This window comes from Crinia signifera, chromosome 12, assembly GCF_055691185.1.
Source record: "Crinia signifera chromosome 12, ASM5569118v1, whole genome shotgun sequence".
Classification (NCBI taxonomy): domain Eukaryota; kingdom Metazoa; phylum Chordata; class Amphibia; order Anura; family Myobatrachidae; genus Crinia; species Crinia signifera.
The window spans coordinates 4,255,204-4,278,022 of record NC_139228.1 but is presented as its reverse complement, the minus strand read 5'-3'; the positions used below and the strand labels follow the sequence as shown (position 1 = coordinate 4,278,022).

Below are 22,819 nucleotides of genomic sequence, written 5' to 3'. Positions count from 1 at the left end.
AATAAACAAGCCACAGGGCAGCTGAGCTGTCAGAGAGGTATTTATAATGATGGAATTGATCTAATTGCATGAAAGTCATCTGCTCTCAGTGGGCGTGCACCTACGGGCAGTGTTACATATGGCCCTGCCTACTAGGTTATGTCGTATCCCGTGGCGGAACTTGTGGGTGGTGAACCCAGGTGCAAATATATGCCTAGAGGGAGGCAGAGTGTGACAGGGAGGGGGAGGCAGGGGGTGACAGGGAGGGGGAGGCAGAGTGTGACAGGGAGGGGGAGGCAGAGTGTGACAGGGAGGGGGAGGCAGAGTGTGACAGGGAGGGGGAGGCAGAGTGTGACAGGGAGGGGGAGGCAGAGTGTGACAGGGAGGGGGAGGCAGAGTGTGACAGGGAGGGGGAGGCAGAGGGTGACAGGGAGGGGGAGGCAGTGGGTGACAGGGAGGGGGAGGCAGTGGGTGACAGGGAGGGGGAGGCAGAGTGTGGCAGGGAGGGGGAGGCAGAGTGTGGCAGGGAGGGGGAGGCAGAGTGTGGCAGGGAGGGGGAGGCAGAGTGTGGCAGGGAGGGGGAGGCAGAGGGTGGCAGGGAGGGGGAGGCAGAGGGTGGCAGGGAGGGGGAGGCAGTGGGTGACAGGGAGGGGGAGGCAGAGTGTGGCAGGGAGGGGGAGGCAGAGGGTGACAGGGAGGGGGAGGCAGAGGGTGACAGGGAGGGGGAGGCAGAGTGTGACAGGGAGGGGGAGGCAGAGTGTGGCAGGGAGGGGGAGGCAGAGTGTGACAGGGAGGGGGAGGCAGAGTGTGACAGGGAGAGGGAGGCAGTGGGTGACAGGGACAGCAGTTTGCCCCTTAGTCCTCAGAGGCCCCTGTGCACTGCACCTGTTGCACCAATAGTAGTTCTGCCTCTTGCGGTATCCCAGAACCCACCTATATATGCCTCTTGCTGTTCTTATGTGCGGAGCCATCATGGTTAGTATCGGGACCACCCCGGTGGTGAGGGCAAAAGATCTGGCTGTAACAGACGTCCCACCTCTGAGTTCTGTGTAGTCGCTGCCCAGTTACCGCCCAGACACAAACATTCCAGTGACTGTGTGGCAGATGAATCCGTACGCACCAGGCCCCTGATCAATCTTTACTCCTTCATTACGTGCGCAGTGTGGTGGAATCTGCCAGATTTATACGTGCGCAGTGTGGTGGAATCTGCCAGATCTATACGTGCGCAGTGTGGTGGAATCTGCAAGGTCTATACTGCGCAGTGTGATGGAATCTGCCAGATCTATACGTGCGCAGTGTGATGGAATCTGCAAGGTCTATACGTGCGCAGTGTGGTGGAATCTGCAAGGTCTATACGTGCGCAGTGTGATGGAATCTGCCAGATCTATACGTGCGCAGTGAGGTGGAATCTGCAAGGTCTATACGTGCGCAGTGTGGTGGAATCTGCCAGATCTATACGTGCGCAGTGTGGTGGAATCTGCAAGGTCTATACTGCGCAGTGTGGTGGAATCTGCCAGATCTATACGTGCGCAGTGTGATGGAATCTGCAAGGTCTATACGTGCGCAGTGTGATGGAATCTGCCAGATCTATACGTGCGCAGTGTGATGGAATCTGCAAGGTCTATACGTGCGCAGTGTGGTGGAATCTGCCAGATCTATACGTGCGCAGTGTGGTGGAATCTGCAAGGTCTATACTGCGCAGTGTGGTGGAATCTGCCAGATCTATACGTGCGCAGTGTGATGGAATCTGCAAGGTCTATACGTGCGCAGTGTGATGGAATCTGCCAGATCTATACGTGCGCAGTGTGATGGAATCTGCAAGGTCTATACATGCGCAGTGTGGTGGAATCTGCCAGATCTATACGTGCGCAGTGTGATGGAATCTGCAAGGTCTATACATGCGCAGTGTGGTGGAATCTGCCAGATCTATACGTGCGCAGTGTGGTGGAATCTGCAAGGTCTATACTGCGCAGTGTGGTGGAATCTGCCAGATCTATACGTGCGCAGTGTGGTGGAATCTGCCAGATCTATATGTGCGCAGTGTGATGGAATCTGCAAGGTCTATACGTGCGCAGTGTGGTGGAATCTGCCAGATCTATACGTGCGCAGTGTGGTGGAATCTGCAAGGTCTATACGTGCGCAGTGTGGTGGAATCTACAAGGTCTATACGTGCGCAGTGTGATGGAATCTGCCAGATCTTTACGTGCGCAGTGTGATTTTATTTGCAAGGTCTATACGTGCGCAGTGTGATGGAATCTGCAAGGTCTATACGTGCGCAGTGTGATGGAATCTGCAAGGTCTATACGTGCGCAGTGTGATGGAATCTGCAAGGTCTATACGTGCGCAGTGTGTGGAATCTGCAAGGTCTATACGTGCGCAGTGTGGTGGAATCTGCAAGGTCTATACGTGCGCAGTGTGATGGAATCTGCCAGATCTATACGTGCGCAGTGTGGTGGAATCTGCAAGGTCTATACGTGCGCAGTGTGGTGGAATCTGCCAGATCTATACGTGCGCAGTGTGGTGAAATCTGCAAGGTCTATACTGCGCAGTGTGGTGGAATCTGCCAGATCTATACGTGCGCAATGTGATGGAATCTGCAAGGTCTATACGTGCGCAGTGTGGTGGAATCTGCAAGGTATATACATGCGCAGTGTGATGGAATCTGCCAAATCTATACGTGCGCAGTGTGATGGAATCTGCAAGGTCTATACGTGCGCAGTGTGGTGGAATCTGCCAGATCTATACGTGCGCAGTGTGGTGGACTCTGCAAGGTCTATACTGCGCAGTGTGGTGGAATCTGCCAGATCTATACATGCACAGTGTGATGGAATCTGCAAGGTCTATACGTGCGCAGTGTGGTGGAATCTGCCAGATCTATACGTGCGCAGTGTGGTGGAATCTGCAAGGTCTATACGTGCGCAGTGTGATTTTATTTGCAAGGTCTATACGTGCGCAGTGTGATGGAATCTGCAAGGTCTATACGTGCGCAGTGTGATGTAATTTGCAAGGTCTATACGTGCGCAGTGTGATGGAATCTGCCAGGTCTATACGTGCGCAGTGTGGTGGAATCTGCAAGGTCTATACGTGCGCAGTGTGGTGGAATCTGCAAGGTCTATACGTGCGCAGTGTGATAGAATCTGCAAGGTCTATACGTGCGCAGTGTGGTGGAATCTGCAAGGTCTATACGTGCGCAGTGTGATGGAATCTGCCAGGTCTATACGTGCGCAGTGTGGTGGAATCTGCAAGGTCTATACGTGCGCAGTGTGATGGAATCTGCCAGATCTATACGTGCGCAGTGTGGTGGAATCTGCAAGGTCTATACGTGCGCAGTGTGATTTTATCTGCAAGGTCTATACGTGCGCAGTGTGGTGGAATCTGCAAGGTCTATACGTGCGCAGTGTGATTTTATCTGCAAGGTCTATACGTGCGCAGTGTGGTGGAATCTGCAAGGTCTATACGTGCGCAGTGTGGTGGAATCTGCAAGCTCTATACGTGCGCAGTGTGATGGAATCTGCCAGATCTATACGAGCGCAGTGTGATGGAATCTGCCAGATCTATACGAGCGCAGTGTGGTGGAATCTGCAAGGTCTATACGTGCGCAGTGTGGTGGAATCTGCCAGGTCTATACGTGCGCAGTGTGGTGGAATCTGCCAGATCTATACTTGCACAGTGTGGTGGAATCTGCCAGGTCTATACGTGCGCAGTGTGGTGGAATCTGCCAGGTGTATACGTTCGCAGTGTGGTGGAATCTGCCAGATCTATACGTGCGCAGTGTGATGGAATCTGCAAGGTCTATACGTGCGCAGTGTGGTGGAATCTGCCAGATCTATACGTGCGCAGTGTGGTGGACTCTGCAAGGTCTATACTGCGCAGTGTGGTGGAATCTGCCAGATCTATACGTGCGCAGTGTGATGGAATCTGCAAGGTCTATACGTGCGCAGTGTGGTGGAATCTGCCAGATCTATACGTGCGCAGTGTGGTGGAATCTGCAAGGTCTATACGTGCGCAGTGTGATTTTATTTGCAAGGTCTATACGTGCGCAGTGTGATGGAATCTGCAAGGTCTATACGTGCGCAGTGTGATGTAATTTGCAAGGTCTATACGTGCGCAGTGTGATGGAATCTGCCAGGTCTATACGTGCGCAGTGTGGTGGAATCTGCAAGGTCTATACGTGCGCAGTGTGGTGGAATCTGCAAGGTCTATACGTGCGCAGTGTGATAGAATCTGCAAGGTCTATACGTGCGCAGTGTGGTGGAATCTGCAAGGTCTATACGTGCGCAGTGTGGTGGAATCTGCCAGATCTATACGTGCGCAGTGTGGTGGACTCTGCAAGGTCTATACTGCGCAGTGTGGTGGAATCTGCCAGATCTATACGTGCGCAGTGTGATGGAATCTGCAAGGTCTATACGTGCGCAGTGTGGTGGAATCTGCCAGATCTATACGTGCGCAGTGTGGTGGAATCTGCAAGGTCTATACGTGCGCAGTGTGATTTTATTTGCAAGGTCTATACGTGCGCAGTGTGATGGAATCTGCAAGGTCGATACGTGCGCAGTGTGATGTAATTTGCAAGGTCTATACGTGCGCAGTGTGGTGGAATCTGCAAGGTCTATACGTGCGCAGTGTGATAGAATCTGCAAGGTCTATACGTGCGCAGTGTGATGGAATCTGCAAGGTCTATACGTGCGCAGTGTGATGGAATCTGCAAGGTCTATACGTGCGCAGTGTGTGGAATCTGCAAGGTCTATACGTGCGCAGTGTGGTGGAATCTGCAAGGTCTATACGTGCGCAGTGTGATGGAATCTGCCAGATCTATACGTGCGCAGTGTGGTGGAATCTGCAAGGTCTATACGTGCGCAGTGTGGTGGAATCTGCCAGATCTATACGTGCGCAGTGTGGTGAAATCTGCAAGGTCTATACTGCGCAGTGTGGTGGAATCTGCCAGATCTATACGTGCGCAATGTGATGGAATCTGCAAGGTCTATACGTGCGCAGTGTGGTGGAATCTGCAAGGTATATACATGCGCAGTGTGATGGAATCTGCCAAATCTATACGTGCGCAGTGTGATGGAATCTGCAAGGTCTATACGTGCGCAGTGTGGTGGAATCTGCCAGATCTATACGTGCGCAGTGTGGTGGACTCTGCAAGGTCTATACTGCGCAGTGTGGTGGAATCTGCCAGATCTATACGTGCACAGTGTGATGGAATCTGCAAGGTCTATACGTGCGCAGTGTGGTGGAATCTGCCAGATCTATACGTGCGCAGTGTGGTGGAATCTGCAAGGTCTATACGTGCGCAGTGTGATTTTATTTGCAAGGTCTATACGTGCGCAGTGTGATGGAATCTGCAAGGTCTATACGTGCGCAGTGTGATGTAATTTGCAAGGTCTATACGTGCGCAGTGTGATGGAATCTGCCAGGTCTATACGTGCGCAGTGTGGTGGAATCTGCAAGGTCTATACGTGCGCAGTGTGGTGGAATCTGCAAGGTCTATACGTGCGCAGTGTGATAGAATCTGCAAGGTCTATACGTGCGCAGTGTGGTGGAATCTGCAAGGTCTATACGTGCGCAGTGTGATGGAATCTGCCAGGTCTATACGTGCGCAGTGTGGTGGAATCTGCAAGGTCTATACGTGCGCAGTGTGATGGAATCTGCCAGATCTATACGTGCGCAGTGTGGTGGAATCTGCAAGGTCTATACGTGCGCAGTGTGATTTTATCTGCAAGGTCTATACGTGCGCAGTGTGGTGGAATCTGCAAGGTCTATACGTGCGCAGTGTGATTTTATCTGCAAGGTCTATACGTGCGCAGTGTGGTGGAATCTGCAAGGTCTATACGTGCGCAGTGTGGTGGAATCTGCAAGCTCTATACGTGCGCAGTGTGATGGAATCTGCCAGATCTATACGAGCGCAGTGTGATGGAATCTGCCAGATCTATACGAGCGCAGTGTGGTGGAATCTGCAAGGTCTATACGTGCGCAGTGTGGTGGAATCTGCCAGGTCTATACGTGCGCAGTGTGGTGGAATCTGCCAGATCTATACTTGCACAGTGTGGTGGAATCTGCCAGGTCTATACGTGCGCAGTGTGGTGGAATCTGCCAGGTGTATACGTTCGCAGTGTGGTGGAATCTGCCAGATCTATACGTGCGCAGTGTGATGGAATCTGCAAGGTCTATACGTGCGCAGTGTGGTGGAATCTGCCAGATCTATACGTGCGCAGTGTGGTGGACTCTGCAAGGTCTATACTGCGCAGTGTGGTGGAATCTGCCAGATCTATACGTGCGCAGTGTGATGGAATCTGCAAGGTCTATACGTGCGCAGTGTGGTGGAATCTGCCAGATCTATACGTGCGCAGTGTGGTGGAATCTGCAAGGTCTATACGTGCGCAGTGTGATTTTATTTGCAAGGTCTATACGTGCGCAGTGTGATGGAATCTGCAAGGTCTATACGTGCGCAGTGTGATGTAATTTGCAAGGTCTATACGTGCGCAGTGTGATGGAATCTGCCAGGTCTATACGTGCGCAGTGTGGTGGAATCTGCATGGTCTATACGTGCGCAGTGTGGTGGAATCTGCAAGGTCTATACGTGCGCAGTGTGATAGAATCTGCAAGGTCTATACGTGCGCAGTGTGGTGGAATCTGCAAGGTCTATACGTGCGCAGTGTGGTGGAATCTGCCAGATCTATACGTGCGCAGTGTGGTGGACTCTGCAAGGTCTATACTGCGCAGTGTGGTGGAATCTGCCAGATCTATACGTGCGCAGTGTGATGGAATCTGCAAGGTCTATACGTGCGCAGTGTGGTGGAATCTGCCAGATCTATACGTGCGCAGTGTGGTGGAATCTGCAAGGTCTATACGTGCGCAGTGTGATTTTATTTGCAAGGTCTATACGTGCGCAGTGTGATGGAATCTGCAAGGTCGATACGTGCGCAGTGTGATGTAATTTGCAAGGTCTATACGTGCGCAGTGTGATGGAATCTGCCAGGTCTATACGTGCGCAGTGTGGTGGAATCTGCAAGGTCTATACGTGCGCAGTGTGGTGGAATCTGCAAGGTCTATACGTGCGCAGTGTGATAGAATCTGCAAGGTCTATACGTGCGCAGTGTGGTGGAATCTGCAAGGTCTATACGTGCGCAGTGTGATGGAATCTGCCAGGTCTATACGTGCGCAGTGTGGTGGAATCTGCAAGGTCTATACGTGCGCAGTGTGATGGAATCTGCCAGATCTATACGTGCGCAGTGTGGTGGAATCTGCAAGGTCTATACGTGCGCAGTGTGATTTTATCTGCAAGGTCTATACGTGCGCAGTGTGGTGGAATCTGCAAGGTCTATACGTGCGCAGTGTGATTTTATCTGCAAGGTCTATACGTGCGCAGTGTGGTGGAATCTGCAAGGTCTATACGTGCGCAGTGTGGTGGAATCTGCAAGCTCTATACGTGCGCAGTGTGATGGAATCTGCCAGATCTATACGAGCGCAGTGTGATGGAATCTGCCAGATCTATACGAGCGCAGTGTGGTGGAATCTGCAAGGTCTATACGTGCGCAGTGTGGTGGAATCTGCCAGGTCTATACGTGCGCAGTGTGGTGGAATCTGCCAGATCTATACTTGCGCAGTGTGGTGGAATCTGCCAGGTCTATACGTGCGCAGTGTGGTGGAATCTGCCAGGTGTATACGTTCGCAGTGTGGTGGAATCTGCCAGATCTATACGTGCGCAGTGTGGTGGAATCTGCCAGGTCTATACGTGCGCAGTGTGGTGGAATCTACCAGGTCTATACGTGCGCAGTGTAGCTGAATCTGCAAGGTCTATACGTGCGCAGTGTGGTGGAATCTGCAAGGTCTATACGTGCGCAGTGTGGTGGAATCTGCAAGGTCTATACGTGCGCAGTGTGATGGAATCTGCAAGGTCTATACGTGCGCAGTGTGGTGGAATCTGCAAGGTCTATACGTGCGCAGAGAGTGGCAGGGAGGGGGAGGCAGAGTGTGACAGGGAGGGGGAGGCAGAGTGTGACAGGGAGGGGGAGGCAGAGTGTGACAGGGAGGGGGAGGCAGAGTGTGACAGGGAGGGGGAGGCAGAGTGTGACAGGGAGGGGGAGGCAGAGGGTGGCAGGGAGGGGGAGGCAGAGGGTGGCAGGGAGGGGGAGGCAGAGTGTGACAGGGAGGGGGAGGCAGAGTGTGACAGGGAGGGGGAGGCAGAGGGTGGCAGGGAGGGGGAGGCAGAGGGTGGCAGGGAGGGGGAGGCAGAGTGTGGCTGGGAGGGGGAGGCAGAGTGTGGCTGGGAGGGGGAGGCAGAGTGTGGCTGGGAGGGGGAGGCAGAGTGTGGCAGGGAGGGGGAGGCAGAGGGTGGCAGGGAGGGGGAGGCAGAGTGTGACAGGGAGGGGGAGGCAGAGTGTGACAGGGAGGGGGAGGCAGAGTGTGACAGGGAGGGGGAGGCAGAGTGTGACAGGGAGGGGGAGGCAGAGTGTGACAGGGAGAGGGAGGCAGTGGGTGACAGGGACAGCAGTTTGCCCCTTAGTCCTCAGAGGCCCCTGTGCACTGCACCTGTTGCACCAATAGTAGTTCTGCCTCTTGCCGTATCCCAGAACCCACCTATATATGCCTCTTGCTGTTCTTATGTGCGGAGCCATCATGGTTAGAATCGGGACCACCCCGGTGATGAGGGCAAAAGATCTGGCTGTAACAGACGTCCCACCTCTGAGTTCTGTGTAGTCGCTGCCCAGTTACCGCCCAGACACAAACATTCCAGTGACTGTGTGGCAGATGAATCCATACGCACCAGGCCCCTGATCAATCTTTACTCCGTCATTACGTGCGCAGTGTGGTGGAATCTGCCAGATTTATACGTGCGCAGTGTGGTGGAATCTGCCAGATTTATACGTGCGCCGTGTGGTGGAATCTGCCAGATCTATACGTGCGCAGTGTGATGGAATCTGCCAGATCTATACGTGCGCAGTGTGGTGGAATCTGCCAGATTTATACGTGCGCAGTGTGATTTTATTTGCAAGGTCTATACGTGCGCAGTGTGATGGAATCTGCAAGGTCTATACGTGCGCAGTGTGATGGAATCTGCAAGGTCTATACGTGCGCAGTGTGGTGGAATCTGCCAGATATATACATGCGCAGTGTGGTGGAATCTGCAAGGTCTATACGTGCGCAGTGTGATGGAATCTGCCAGATCTATACGTGCGCAGTGTGGTGGAATCTGCAAGGTCTATATGTGCGCAGTGTGGTGGAATCTGCAAGGTCTATACGTGCGCAGTGTGGTGGAATCTGCCAGATCTATACGTGCGCAGTGTGGTGGCATCTGCAAGGTCTATACGTGCGCAGTGTGGTGGAATCTGCCAGATCTATACGTGCGCAGTGTGGTGGAATCTGCCAGATCTATACGTGCGCAGTGTGATGGAATCTGCAAGGTCTATACGTGCGCAGTGTGGTGGAATCTGCCAGATCTATACGTGCGCAGTGTGGTGGAATCTGCAAGGTCTATACTGCGCAGTGTGGTGGAATCTGCAAGGTCTATATGTGCGCAGTGTGGTGGAATCTGCAAGGTCTATATATGCGCAGTGTGGTGGAATCTGCAAGGTCTATACTGCGCAGTGTGGTGGAATCTGCCAGATCTATACGTGCGCAGTGTGATGGAATCTGCAAGGTCTATACGTGCGCAGTGTGGTGGAATCTGCCAGATCTATACGTGCGCAGTGTGATGGAATCTGCCAGATTTATACGTGCGCAGTGTGGTGGAATCTGCCAGATCTATACGTGCGCAGTGTGGTTGAATCTGCAAGGTCTATACTGCGCAGTGTGGTGGAATCTGCCAGATCTATACGTGCACAGTGTGATGGAATCTGCAAGGTCTATACGTGCGCAGTGTGGTGGAATCTGCCAGATCTATACGTGCGCAGTGTGATTTTATTTGCAAGGTCTATACGTGCGCAGTGTGATGGAATCTGCAAGGTCTATACGTGCGCAGTGTGGTGGAATCTGCAAGGTCTATACGTGCGCAGTGTGGTGGAATCTGCCAGATCTATACGTGCGCAGTGTGATTTTATTTGCAAGGTCTATACGTGCGCAGTGTGATGGAATCTGCAAGGTCTATACGTGCGCAGTGTGGTGGAATCTGCAAGGTCTATACGTGCGCAGTGTGGTGGAATCTGCAAGATCTATACGTGCGCAGTGTGATAGAATCTGCAAGGTCTATACGTGCGCAGTGTGATGGAATCTGCAAGGTCTATACGTGCGCAGTGTGGTGGAATCTGCAAGGTCTATACGTGCGCAGTGTGATAGAATCTGCAAGGTCTATACGTGCGCAGTGTGATGGAATCTGCAAGGTCTATACGTGCGCAGTGTGATGGAATCTGCAAGGTCTATACGTGCGCAGTGTGGTGGAATCTGCAAGGTCTATACGTGCGCAGTGTGATGGAATCTGCCAGATCTATACGTGCGCAGTGTGGTGGAATCTGCAAGGTCTATACGTGCGCAGTGTGATGGAATCTGCCAGATCTATATGTGCGCAGTGTGGTGGAATCTGCAAGGTCTATACGTGCGCAGTGTGATTTTATCTGCAAGGTCTATACGTGCGCAGTGTGGTGGAATCTGCAAGGTCTATACGTGCGCAGTGTGATTTTATTTGCGAGGTCTATACATGCGCAGTGTGGTGGAATCTGCAAGGTCTATACGTGCGCAGTGTGGTGGAATCTGCAAGCACTATACGTGCGCAGTGTGATGGAATCTGCCAGATCTATACGAGCGCAGTGTGATGGAATCTGCCAGATCTATACGAGCGCAGTGTGGTGGAATCTGCAAGGTCTATACGTGCGCAGTGTGGTGGAATCTGCCAGGTCTATACGTGCGCAGTGTTGTGGAATCTGCCAGATCTATACGTGCGCAGTGTGGTGGAATCTGCCAGATCTATACTTGCGCAGTGTGGTGGAATCTTCCAGGTCTATACGTGCGCAGTGTGGTGGAATCTGCCAGGTGTATACGTGCGCAGTGTGGTGGAATCTGCCAGATCTATACGTGCGCAGTGTGGTGGAATCTGCCAGGCCTATACGTGCGCAGTGTGGTGGAATCTACCAGATCTATACTTGCGCAGTGTGGTGGAATCTGCAAGGTCTATACGTGCGCAGTGTGATAGAATCTGCAAGGTCTATACGTGCGCAGTGTGATAGAATCTGCAAGGTCTATACGTGCGCAGTGTGGTGGAATCTGCCAGATCTATACGTGCGCAGTGTGGTGGAATCTGCCAGATATATACATGCGCAGTGTGGTGGAATCTGCAAGGTCTATACGTGCGCAGTGTGATGAAATCTTCAAGGTCTATACGTGCGCAGTGTGGTGGAATCTGCAAGGTCTATACGTGCGCAGTGTGGTGGAATCTGGAAGGTCTATATGTGCGCAGTGTGGTGGAATCTGCAAGGTCTATACGTGCGCAGTGTGATGGAATCTGCAAGGTCTATAAGTGCGCAGTGTGGTGGAATCTGCAAGGTATATACGTGCGCAGTGTGGTGGAATCTGCAAGGTCTATATGTGCGCAGTGTGGTGGAATCTGCAAGGTCTATACGTGCGCAGTGTGGTGGAATCTGCAAGGTCTATATGTGCGCAGTGTGGTGGAATCTGCAAGGTCTATACGTGCGCAGTGTGATGGAATCTGCAAGGTCTATACGTGCGCAGTGTGGTGGAATCTGCAAGGTCTATACGTGCGCAGTGTGGTGGAATCTGCAAGGTCTATATGTGCGCAGTGTGGTGGAATCTGCCAGGTCTATACGTGCGCAGTGTTGTGGAATCTGCCAGATCTATACGTGCGCAGTGTGGTGGAATCTGCCAGATCTATACTTGCGCAGTGTGGTGGAATCTTCCAGGTCTATACGTGCGCAGTGTGGTGGAATCTGCCAGGTGTATACGTGCGCAGTGTGGTGGAATCTGCCAGATCTATACGTGCGCAGTGTGGTGGAATCTGCCAGGTCTATACGTGCGCAGTGTGGTGGAATCTACCAGGTCTATACGTGCACAGTGTGGCTGAATCTGCAAGGTCTATAAGTGCGCAGTGTGGTGGAATCTGCCAGATCTATACGTGCGCAGTGTGGTGGAATCTGCCAGATATATACATGCGCAGTGTGGTGGAATCTGCAAGGTCTATACATGCGCAGTGTGGTGGAATCTGCAAGGTCTGTACGTGCGCAGTGTGGTGGAATCTGCAAGGTCTATATGTGCGCAGTGTGGTGGAATCTGCAAGGTCTATACGTGCGCAGTGTGATGGAATCTGCAAGGTCTATATGTGCGCAGTGTGGTGGAATCTGCAAGGTCTATATGTGCGCAGTGTGGTGGAATCTGCAAGGTCTATACGTGCGCAGTGTGATGGAATCTGCAAGGTCTATATGTGCGCAGTGTGGTGGAATCTGCAAGGTCTATATGTGCGCAGTGTAGTGGAATCTGCAAGGTCTATACGTGCGCAGTGTGATGGAATCTGCAAGGTCTATACGTGCGCAGTGTGGTGGAATCTGCCAGATATATACATGCGCAGTGTGGTGGAATCTGCAAGGTCTATACGTGCGCAGTGTGGTGGAATCTGCAAGGTCTATACGTGCGCAGTGTGGTGGAATCTGCAAGGTCTATACGTGCGCAGTGTGGTGGAATCTGCAAGGTCTATACGTGCGTAGTGTGGTGGAATCTGCCAGATATATACATGCGCAGTGTGGTGGAATCTGCAAGGTCTATACGTGCGCAGTGTGGTGGAATCTGCAAGGTCTATACGTGCGCAGTGTGGTGGAATCTGCAAGGTCTATACGTGCGCAGTGTGGTGGAATCTGCAAGGTCTATATGTGCGCAGTGTAGTGGAATCTGCAAGGTCTATACGTGCGCAGTGTGGTGGAATCTGCAAGGTCTATACGTGCGCAGTGTGGTGAAATCTGCCAGGTGTATACGTGCGCAGTGTGATGGAATCTGCAAGGTCTATACGTGCGCAGTGTGGTGGAATCTGCCAGATATATACATGCGCAGTGTGGTGGAATCTGCACGGTATATACGTGCGCAGTGTGGTGGAATCTGCAAGGTCTATACGTGCGCAGTGTGGTGGAATCTGCAAGGTCTATACGTGCGCAGTGTGGTGGAATCTGCAAGGTCTATATGTGCGCAGTGTGGTGGAATCTGCAAGGTCTATATGTGCGCAGTGTGGTGGAATCTGCAAGGTCTATATGTGCGCAGTGTGGTGGAATCTGCAAGGTCTATATGTGCGCAGTGTGGTGGAATCTGCAAGGTCTATGTTGCACATTATATTACTGCTGCAGGCCAGAATGTTGCACATTATATGACTGAAGCAGGAGTGATGCACATTATGGCCCTTATTCTGATCGGTGCGGATTTCTCCGCATGCGATCGTACTGCCGATGTTTTTGGACTGCGCATGTGCAGAGGTCACTCTGCGCATGTGCAAGCGGTTTCGCCGCACGTATTCTTTATACGCCGCACAGGGGCCGGAGAGGGGCGTGTAGGGCTACTTAGCCTCATTACCCTATGCATACGCCCCACGTTTCATGGGCGATCCCATGCAAACGCGGGGCGTATGCATGGTAATGAAGCCGTGACGCTTGTGTAGGGGGCGGGCATCTGACATCGCCGGATGTCAGCTGCCCGCCCCCATACATGATTTCACACGGACAAGTGTCCGTGTGGTCTAGGGTGGCGGGCGCTGGTGGAGCGTGCGGCCCTGCATTCGATGTTCGGCGACCATCGAATGCATGGGCTGCTCCCAAGATGGAGGAGGCGTATCCCCGTCCACTTTCATGCGGACCGCCACATATTCGCGTATGGACGGAGGTGGCGATCCGTATGGAAGGCGGGGATTCGCCTGCACGGTCCTGGCCGCATATTCTGATCGGGCCGCACCGATCAGAATAAGGGCCTATATGACTGATGCAGGAGTGATGCACATTATATGACTGCTGCAGGCCAGAATGTTGCACATTATATCACTGCTGCAGGCCAGAATGTTGCACATTATATTACAGCTGCAGGAGTGTGGCACATTATATGACTGATGCAGGAGAGTTGCACAATATATTACTGCTGCAGGCCAGAATGTTGCACATTATATCACTGCTGCAGGCCAGAATGTTGCACATTATATTACAGCTGCAGGAGTGTGGCACATTATATGACTGATGCATGAGTGATGCACATTATATGACTGATGCAGGAGAGTTGCACAATATATTACTGCTGCAGGCCAGAATGTTGCACATTATATCACTGCTGCAGGCCAGAATGTTGCACATTATATTACAGCTGCAGGAGTGTGGCACATTATATGACTGATGCATGAGTGATGCACATTATATGACTGATGCAGGAGAGTTGCACAATATATTACTGCTGCAGGCCAGAATGTTGCACATTATATTACTGCTGCATGAGAGCTGCACATTATATAACTGCTGCAGGCCAGAATGTTGCACATTATATGACATTCACGTGACTTAAATCAATATTACTCCTGTTTAATACATTATTTTTGGTGCCTTCTCAATCCCACATGTTTGTGTAAATTGGTGATATTTATAACGAGGGGGCTTCTCTATCTATCATCACTTTCATAAGGTTCTAGTGATTGGTGAACTATAGAAGCTCCCTGGGATGTAGATAACATTGTATCACCCGCAGGATTACAGGGCCGGATGGTTCTTCTGGGGTCAGATCGCCTGGAGCTTGTGGATCCTCTATAAGGAGCTGATCAGTAAATAGGAAATGGTGAGTCTATAACCTGATCTGGGAGCAATTCTGGTACATATCTGGAGCCACTTACCAAAGAAAACATCCAAATGGACGGGGTCGCTTTTCTCCCCGCTGCTGGTTTGGCATTGGTAATTCCCAATGTCATCGTCACCGGCATTAAGAATGTTAATTGTCTGGCGATTCACATTAAGCTTGTTGTTATCTTTATACCAATAATACTTCTGGCCTCCATGTATGACCGATCGATCATCACATATTATAGCTACTCTGCTGTTTCTTAAAATCTTATTCCAGTTCGGTGAAAAAGTCACCACAGGCCTCAGTATATCTGTGAACGGAAAACACAAGAGGTCTCATTGTAACTTGCATGGACTCTGCATCTACTGTAATGCTGCACTGATGCCCAGGCTGCATGAGTGCTGCACATTATATTACTGCTTCATGAGTGCTGCACATTATATTACTGCTTCATGAGTGCTGCACATTATATTACTGCTTCATGAGTGCTGCACATTATATTACTGTTTCATGAGTGCTGCACATTATATTACTGTTTCATTACTGCTGCATGAGTGCTGCACATTATATTACTGCTGCATGAGTGCTGCACATTATATTAAGGCTGCATGAGTGCTGCACATTATATTGCTGCTGCATGAGTGCTGCACATTATATTACTGCTGCATGAGTGCTGCACATTATATTACTGCTGCATGAGTGCTGCACATTATATTACTGCTGCATGAGTCATGCACATTATATTACTGCTTCATGAGTGCTGCACATTATATTACTGCTTCATGAGTGCTACACATTATATTACTGCTTCATGAGTGCTGCACATTATATTACTGCTGCATGAGTGCTGCACGTTATCTTTACTGCTGCATGAGTGCTGCACATTATATTACTGCTGCATGAGTGCTGCACATTATATTACAGCTTCATGAGTGCTGCGCATTATATTACTGCTGCATGAGTGCTGCGCATTATATTACTGCTGCATGAGTGCTGCCCATTATATTACTGCTGCATAAGTGCTGCACATTAGGAGTGCGGCACATTATATGACTGATGCAGGAGTGATGCCCATTATATTACTGCTGCAGGCCAGAATGTTGCACATTATATTACTGCTGCAGGCCAGAATGTTGCACATTATATTACTGCTGCAGGCCAGAATGTTGCACATTATATTACTGCTGCAGGCCAGAATGTTGCACATTATATCACTGCTGCAGGCCAGAATGTTGCACATTATATTACAGCTGCAGGAGTGTGGCACATTATATGACTGATGCAGGAGTGATGCACATTATATGACTGCTGCATGAGTGCTGCACATTATATGACTGCTGCATGAGAGCTGCACAATATATTACTGCTGCAGGCCAGAATGTTGCACATTATATGACTGCACATTATATGACTGATGCATGAGTGATGCACAATATATTACTGCTGCAGGCCAGAATGTTGCACATTATATTACTGCTGCAGGCCAGAATGTTGCACATTATATCACTGCTGCAGGCTAGAATGTTGCACATCATATTACAGCTGCAGGAGTGTGGCACATTATATGACTGATGCATGAGTGATGCACATTATATGACTGATGCAGGAGTGATGCACATTATATGACTGCTGCATGAGAGTTGCACAATATATTACGGCTGCAGGCCAGAATGTTGCACATTATATTACTGCTGCATGAGAGCTGCACATTATATAACTGCTGCAGGCCAGAATGTTGCACATTATATGACTGCTGCATGAGTGCTGTACATTATATTACTGTTGCATGAGTGCTGCACATTATATCACTGCTGCAGGACAGAATGCTGCACATTATATAACTGCTGCATGAGTGTTGCACGTTATATTACTGTTGCATGAGTGTTGCACATTATATTACTGCTGCATGAGTGCTGCACATTATATCACTGCTGCAGGACATAATGCTGCACATTATATAACTGCTGCATGAGTGTTGCACATTATATTAATGCTGCATGAGTGCTGCACATTATATTACTGTTGCATGAGTGCTGCACATTATATTACTGCTGCATGAGTGCTGCACATTATATTACTGTTGCATCAGTGCTGCACATTATATAACTTTCGCATGAGTGTTGTACATTATATTACTGCTACAGGCCAGGCTCAACGTATGCAAGATATTTCTTGTATGCTTTTTCCAGGGGTGCGGGAGGTGTGTGTGTGTGGGGGGGGGGGGGGGGGGGGGGGGTCACGCACAAAATATTGTGTCTATTGTAGCTTCAGGATACGGGTCCACCATGAAATCCTGCCTAGTTCCTAGTGAAGGTAGATGAGATGCAGAGACAAAGCTGGGATTGGCAGATCTGTGTAGAGGGGCGGGGCTAAATTACATTTGTATCATTGTAACCCTGACTTCTCAAACAGTCAGGGCCGCTGACAGGGGGTGCTGTGGGTACAGCTGTCCCAGGCGCCGGCCCGGGCAGCTGCCCACAGCGGGATGGTGGCACCCACCACACCCGCAGCCACACACTGCCTCCCCCTGCCAGGCACGCACAATAAACAGTGCAACCTGCAGATAGCTGAGCCTAGGACACAGAGCAGAGTGCGCTCCCATTGAGATGTGCCACCAATTAGATGCACTGCCGCAGCTAGTAATGGCAAGTAATGGTACTCGGAGGGGGGGGGGGGACCCAGACTGAATGTCAGTCCCGGGCCCCGCGATTCCTAGTGTCGGCCCTGTACATAGTGCCATGAATCGTGGCATCCTAGCAATAAGGGGGCAGGGCCTAATGATGCACTCCAACCCCCCCAATTGGACAGCTGCATCTCCCCTCTGGGTGAGGGTGGCAAATGTGGGTTCATTCTGATTTGGGTGACCAATAAAAGCAAGTATCTATCTATTACATAGTAAATGTAAAAGCGCATAAGGGGTAGTAAAGGGAAAGGAGCGGATACAGGCTGAGCCTGACGCCAGGGGGACATATACCTCTAGGGCAAATCACCTATTACACACATGTATTACAGCTGCCCATGGAGGGGGCACCAGGTGGCCACATCAGACGTCACCCACACGGCGTTGTGTCGGCTGGAAGAGCCGGTACAGCCTGTGACATGCGGCACTATTATATCCATACGGTGCTATGTTTCGTGTCCATGTCGACTGTGTCAGCACTCGGGAGAACATTTTTTGAAAAACCCCATATCGACCTTTTGACTGTTGACCTTACCCATGGCGACCTAATGCTGTGTTGACCTAACCCCATGTCAACTTAACCCACCTTCAGTCATGTCGACCTTCAAGCATGTTGACCTAGTGGTGTCGACGTAATGCTTGTAGACGTAATGTCTGCCTATCCAATGATCCCATTCCACAGGGAGAAATTAGGAAGAAGTTTGGTGGCAACACGGTTTTAAATATCTGTGATGGATTGGCACAGCATGGGTTACCGGGTGGAGGCTACAGCATGGGGAGGGTATAGGAATGTCAGTGTGTGTGTGTGTGTGCTCTCTGGTGGGAACAAGCCTGTGTATGGGATCCTACGTATTACCTGTGGTAGCGGTGGAGTCCTGAGCCAACCTTCCTGGTGAACTGCACACCGGAATACCACCCCGCTCCTATCAGCCGGCTCTGTTGTTGGGTAATAACCATATTGCTTATCTTTATATGTGCCCCAACAAAAACAACCACTGTGACAACTGGAAAACATGACAAAGGGAGAGGAATCCTAGGAATTGTATTATATAGTACCTGGGGTGTCGTTGTCTGATCTAGTGCCTCTAGCACACTCTGGTCTGTATCTCGGTGGTGATACAGTGATACAGACCAGAGTGTGCTAAAAGCAGCAGAGCCGAGAGTGCCCCTCCCCCTAAGCAGAAAAGAGGAACTGCACGCGCTGCGATAGTTGCTAAGTGCTGGAATGAACAGTAATTATATCCAGTATGCACTTGATAACTATATTATATGTATGTCAGTGTGCAGTAAACACATGGTGAATTCCATACTCACATTGTACCTGAATCGTTGCAATTTGGCTCATCTTCCAAACACTGTTTGTTGCCGTTCTCACTTCACAGGTATAATCCCCAGAATCCTCTGCTGTAGCTGACTGAACTATGTACTTATTGGACAAACTGAGGCCTTGCACGTGCCAGCCATTTTTGAAGAAGGCAAAGTAGAGTTCCGTGTCAGCCCTGAGAGGATGCAGCGACGTGACACAGGTCAGAGCCATTTCTGCATTCACCCATATGGGATTTGGATGTATTTTTATTTCCGGAACAGAGAATAGATCTAGAAGGAAAAAACCACAATCAGTATCTATATGGAATAAATGTATATTAGGCAGATAATATACAGATTAGAGGCCAGTCGTGTTCTAAATCTGACCAACTGCCATTAAATACTAACCGTACATAACAGACCACAGAGAAACAAACCAGAGCAGCAATCCATAACGAGGACCTTCCAGGTCCGGAGATACAGGACGAGGGTGCTCAGGGTGGGAGTCGTTAATGACTCGCGGGAGTGCGCATTGTTAAAACCTTTTCTGAACTATATTTTGAACAATATCGCCTAGTGTGTGTGGTGCTTAACCCTTTGAGAGAAATGTGCAAAATATCTGCTCAAAATTCCAGCGAAGCTCACATTTGTGATATAAATTCAAATAAAAAATATTGCATAAAAAAGATTATATTCCCTATATAAAGTGACATTACCGGTCATTATGGTGGATACAGATTATATTCCCTATATAAAGTGACATTACCGGTCATTATGATGTATACAGATTATATTCCCTATATAAGGTGACATTACCGGTCATTATGGTGGATACAGATTATATTCCGTATATAAAGTGACATTACCGGTCATTATGATGTATACAGATTATATTCCCTATATAAGGTGACATTACCGGTCATTATGGTTGATACAGATTATATTCCCTATATAAGTGACATTACCTGTCATTATGGTGGATACAGATTATATTCCCTATATAAGGTAACATTACCGGTAATTATGATGGATACAGATTATATTCCCTATATAAAGTGACATTACCTGTCATTATGGTGGATACAGATTATATTCCCTATATAAAGTGACATTACCGGTCATTATGATGGATACAGATTATATTCCCTATATAAAGTGACATTACCGGTCATTATGGTGGATACAGATTATATTCCCTATATAAGGTGACATTACCGGTCATTATGGTGGATACAGATTATATTCCCTATTTAAAGTGACATTACCGGTCATTATGGTGGATACAGATTATATTCCCTATATAAAGTGACATTACCGGTCATTATGGTGGATACAGATTATATTCCCTATATAAAGTGATATTACCGGTCATTATGATGGATACAGATTATATTCCCTATATAAGGTGATATTACCGGTCATTATGATGGATACAGATTATATTCCGTATATAAAGTGACATTACCGGTCATTATGATGGATACAGATTATATTCTGTATATAAGGTGACATTACCGGTCATTATGGTGGATACAGATTATATTCCCTATATAAGGTGGCATTACCGGTCATTATGATGTATACAGATTATATTCCCTATATAAAGTGACTTTACCTGTCATTATGATGGATACAGATTATATTCCCTATATAAAGTGACATTACCGGTCATTATGGTGGATACAGATTATATTCCGTATATAAGGTGACATTACCGGTCATTATGATGGATACAGATTATATTCCCTATATAAAGTGACATTACCGGTCATTAGGGTGGATACAGATTATATTCCCTATATAAAGTGACATTACCGGTCATTATGATGGATACAGATTATATTCCCTATATAAAGTGACATTACCGGTCATTATGGTTAATACAGATTATATTCCCTATATAAAGTGACATTACCTGTCATTATGGTGGATACAGATTATATTCCCTATATAAAGTGACATTACCTGTCATTATGGTGGATACAGATTATATTCCCTATGTAAGGTGACATTACCGGTCATTATGGTGGATACAGATTATATTCCGTATATAAAGTAACATTACCGGTCATTATGGTGGATACAGATTATATTCCGTATATAAAGTAACATTACCGGTCATTATGATGGATATAGATTATATTCCGTATATAAGGTGACATTACCGGTCGTTAAGATGTATACAGATTATATTCCGTATATAAAGTGACATTACCGGTCATTATGGTGGATACAGATTATATTCCGTATATAAAGTGACATTACCGGTCATTATGATGGATACAGATTATATTCCCTATATAAAGTGACATTACCGGACATTATGATGGATACAGATTATATTCCCTATATAAAGTGACAATACCGGTCATTATGATGGATACAGATTATATTCCATATATAAAGTGACATTACCGGTCATTATGATGGATACAGATTGTATTCCCTATATATAGTGACATTACCGGTCATTATGATGGATACAGATTATATTCCCTATATAAGGTGACATTACCGGTCATTATGATGGATACAGATTATGTTCTCTATATAAAGTGACATTACCGGTCATTATGATGGATACAGATTATATTCCCTATATAAGGTGACATTACCGGTCATTATGGTGGATACAGATTATATTCCCTATATAAGGTGACATTACCGGTCATTATGGTGGATACAGATTATATTCCCTATATAAGGTGACATTACCGGTCATTATGGTGGATACAGATTATATTCCCTATATAAGGTGACATTACCGGTCATTATGGTGGATACAGATTATATTCCCTATATAAGGTGACATTACCGGTCATTATGGTGGATACAGATTATATTCCCTATGAAAGGTGACATTACCGGTCATTATGGTGGATACAGATTATATTCCCTATATAAGATGACATTACCGGTCATTATGGTGGATACAGATTATATTCCGTATATAAGGTGACATTACCGGTCATTATGGTGGATACAGATTATATTCCCTATATAAAGTGACATTACCGGTCATTATGATGGATACAGATTATATTCCCTATATAAAGTGACATTACCGGTCATTATGATGGATACAGATTATATTCCGTATATAAAGTGACATTACTGGTCATTATCATAGATATAGATTATATTCCCTATATAAGGTGACATTACCGGTCATTATGATGGATACAGATTATATTCCGTATATAAGGTGACATTACCGGTCATTATGGTGTATACAGATTATATTCCGTATATAAAGTGACATTACCGGTCATTATGATGGATACAGAATTTATTCCCTATATAAGGTGACATTACCGGTCATTATGATGGATACAGATTATATTCCGTATATAAAGTGACATTACCGGTCATTATGATGGATACAGATTATATTCCCTATATAAAGTGACATTACCGGTCATTATGATGGATACAGATTATATTCCGTATATAAAGTGACATTACCGGTCATTATGATGGATACAGATTATATTCCGTATATAAGGTGACATTACCGGTCATTATCATGGATATAGATTATATTCCCTATATAAAGTGACATTACCGGTCATTATGATGGATACAGATTATATTCCCTATATAAAGTGACGTTACCGGTCATTATGGTGGATACAGATTATATTCCCTATATAAAGTGACATTACCGGTCATTATGATGGATACAGATTATATTCCGTATATAAGGTGACATTACCGGTCGTTATGATGGATACAGATTATATTCCGTATATAAAGTGACATTACCGGTCATCATGATGGATACAGATTATATTCCGTATATAAGGTGACATTACCGGTCATTATGATGGATACAGATTATATTCCGTATATAAAGTGACATTACCTGTCATTATGGTGGATACAGATTATATTCCCTATATAAGGTGACATTACCGGTCATTATGGTGGATACAGATTATATTCCCTATATAAAGTGACATTACCGGTCATTATGGTGGATACAGATTATATTCCCTATATAAAGTGACATTACCGGTCATTATGATGGATACAGATTATATTCCGTATATAAGGTGACATTACCGGTCATTATGATGGATACAGATTATATTCCCTATATAAGGTGACATTACCGGT

At 47.9% G+C, this 22,819-nt stretch overlaps 2 protein-coding genes across 5 annotated transcripts in view; one reads left to right on the top strand and one right to left on the bottom strand.

Annotated features, from left to right (window-relative positions):
- The window catches only part of LOC146050267 (Fc receptor-like protein 5), a 53,343-nt gene that overhangs the window by 5,726 nt on the left and 24,798 nt on the right, over positions 1–22,819 (bottom strand). The window contains exons 6-7 of the mRNA XM_083167194.1: positions 18,710–18,991; positions 14,768–15,025 (exon numbers count right to left, since the gene is read on the bottom strand). Of these exons, the coding sequence (XP_083023320.1) occupies positions 14,768–15,025; positions 18,710–18,991 (540 nt within the window). The remainder of the gene's footprint in view (positions 1–14,767; positions 15,026–18,709; positions 18,992–22,819) is intronic.
- Positions 18,720–22,819, top strand: part of LOC146049768 (angiopoietin-related protein 5-like) — a 104,053-nt gene continuing 99,953 nt past the window's right edge. For 2 of the 4 annotated variants that reach the window (XM_083166385.1, XM_083166383.1), the window contains exon 1: positions 18,720–18,921. The gene's annotated coding sequence lies outside the window, so the exon portion shown is untranslated. The remainder of the gene's footprint in view (positions 18,922–22,819) is intronic. The other 2 variants (XM_083166384.1, XM_083166380.1) reach the window with 2 other exon arrangements.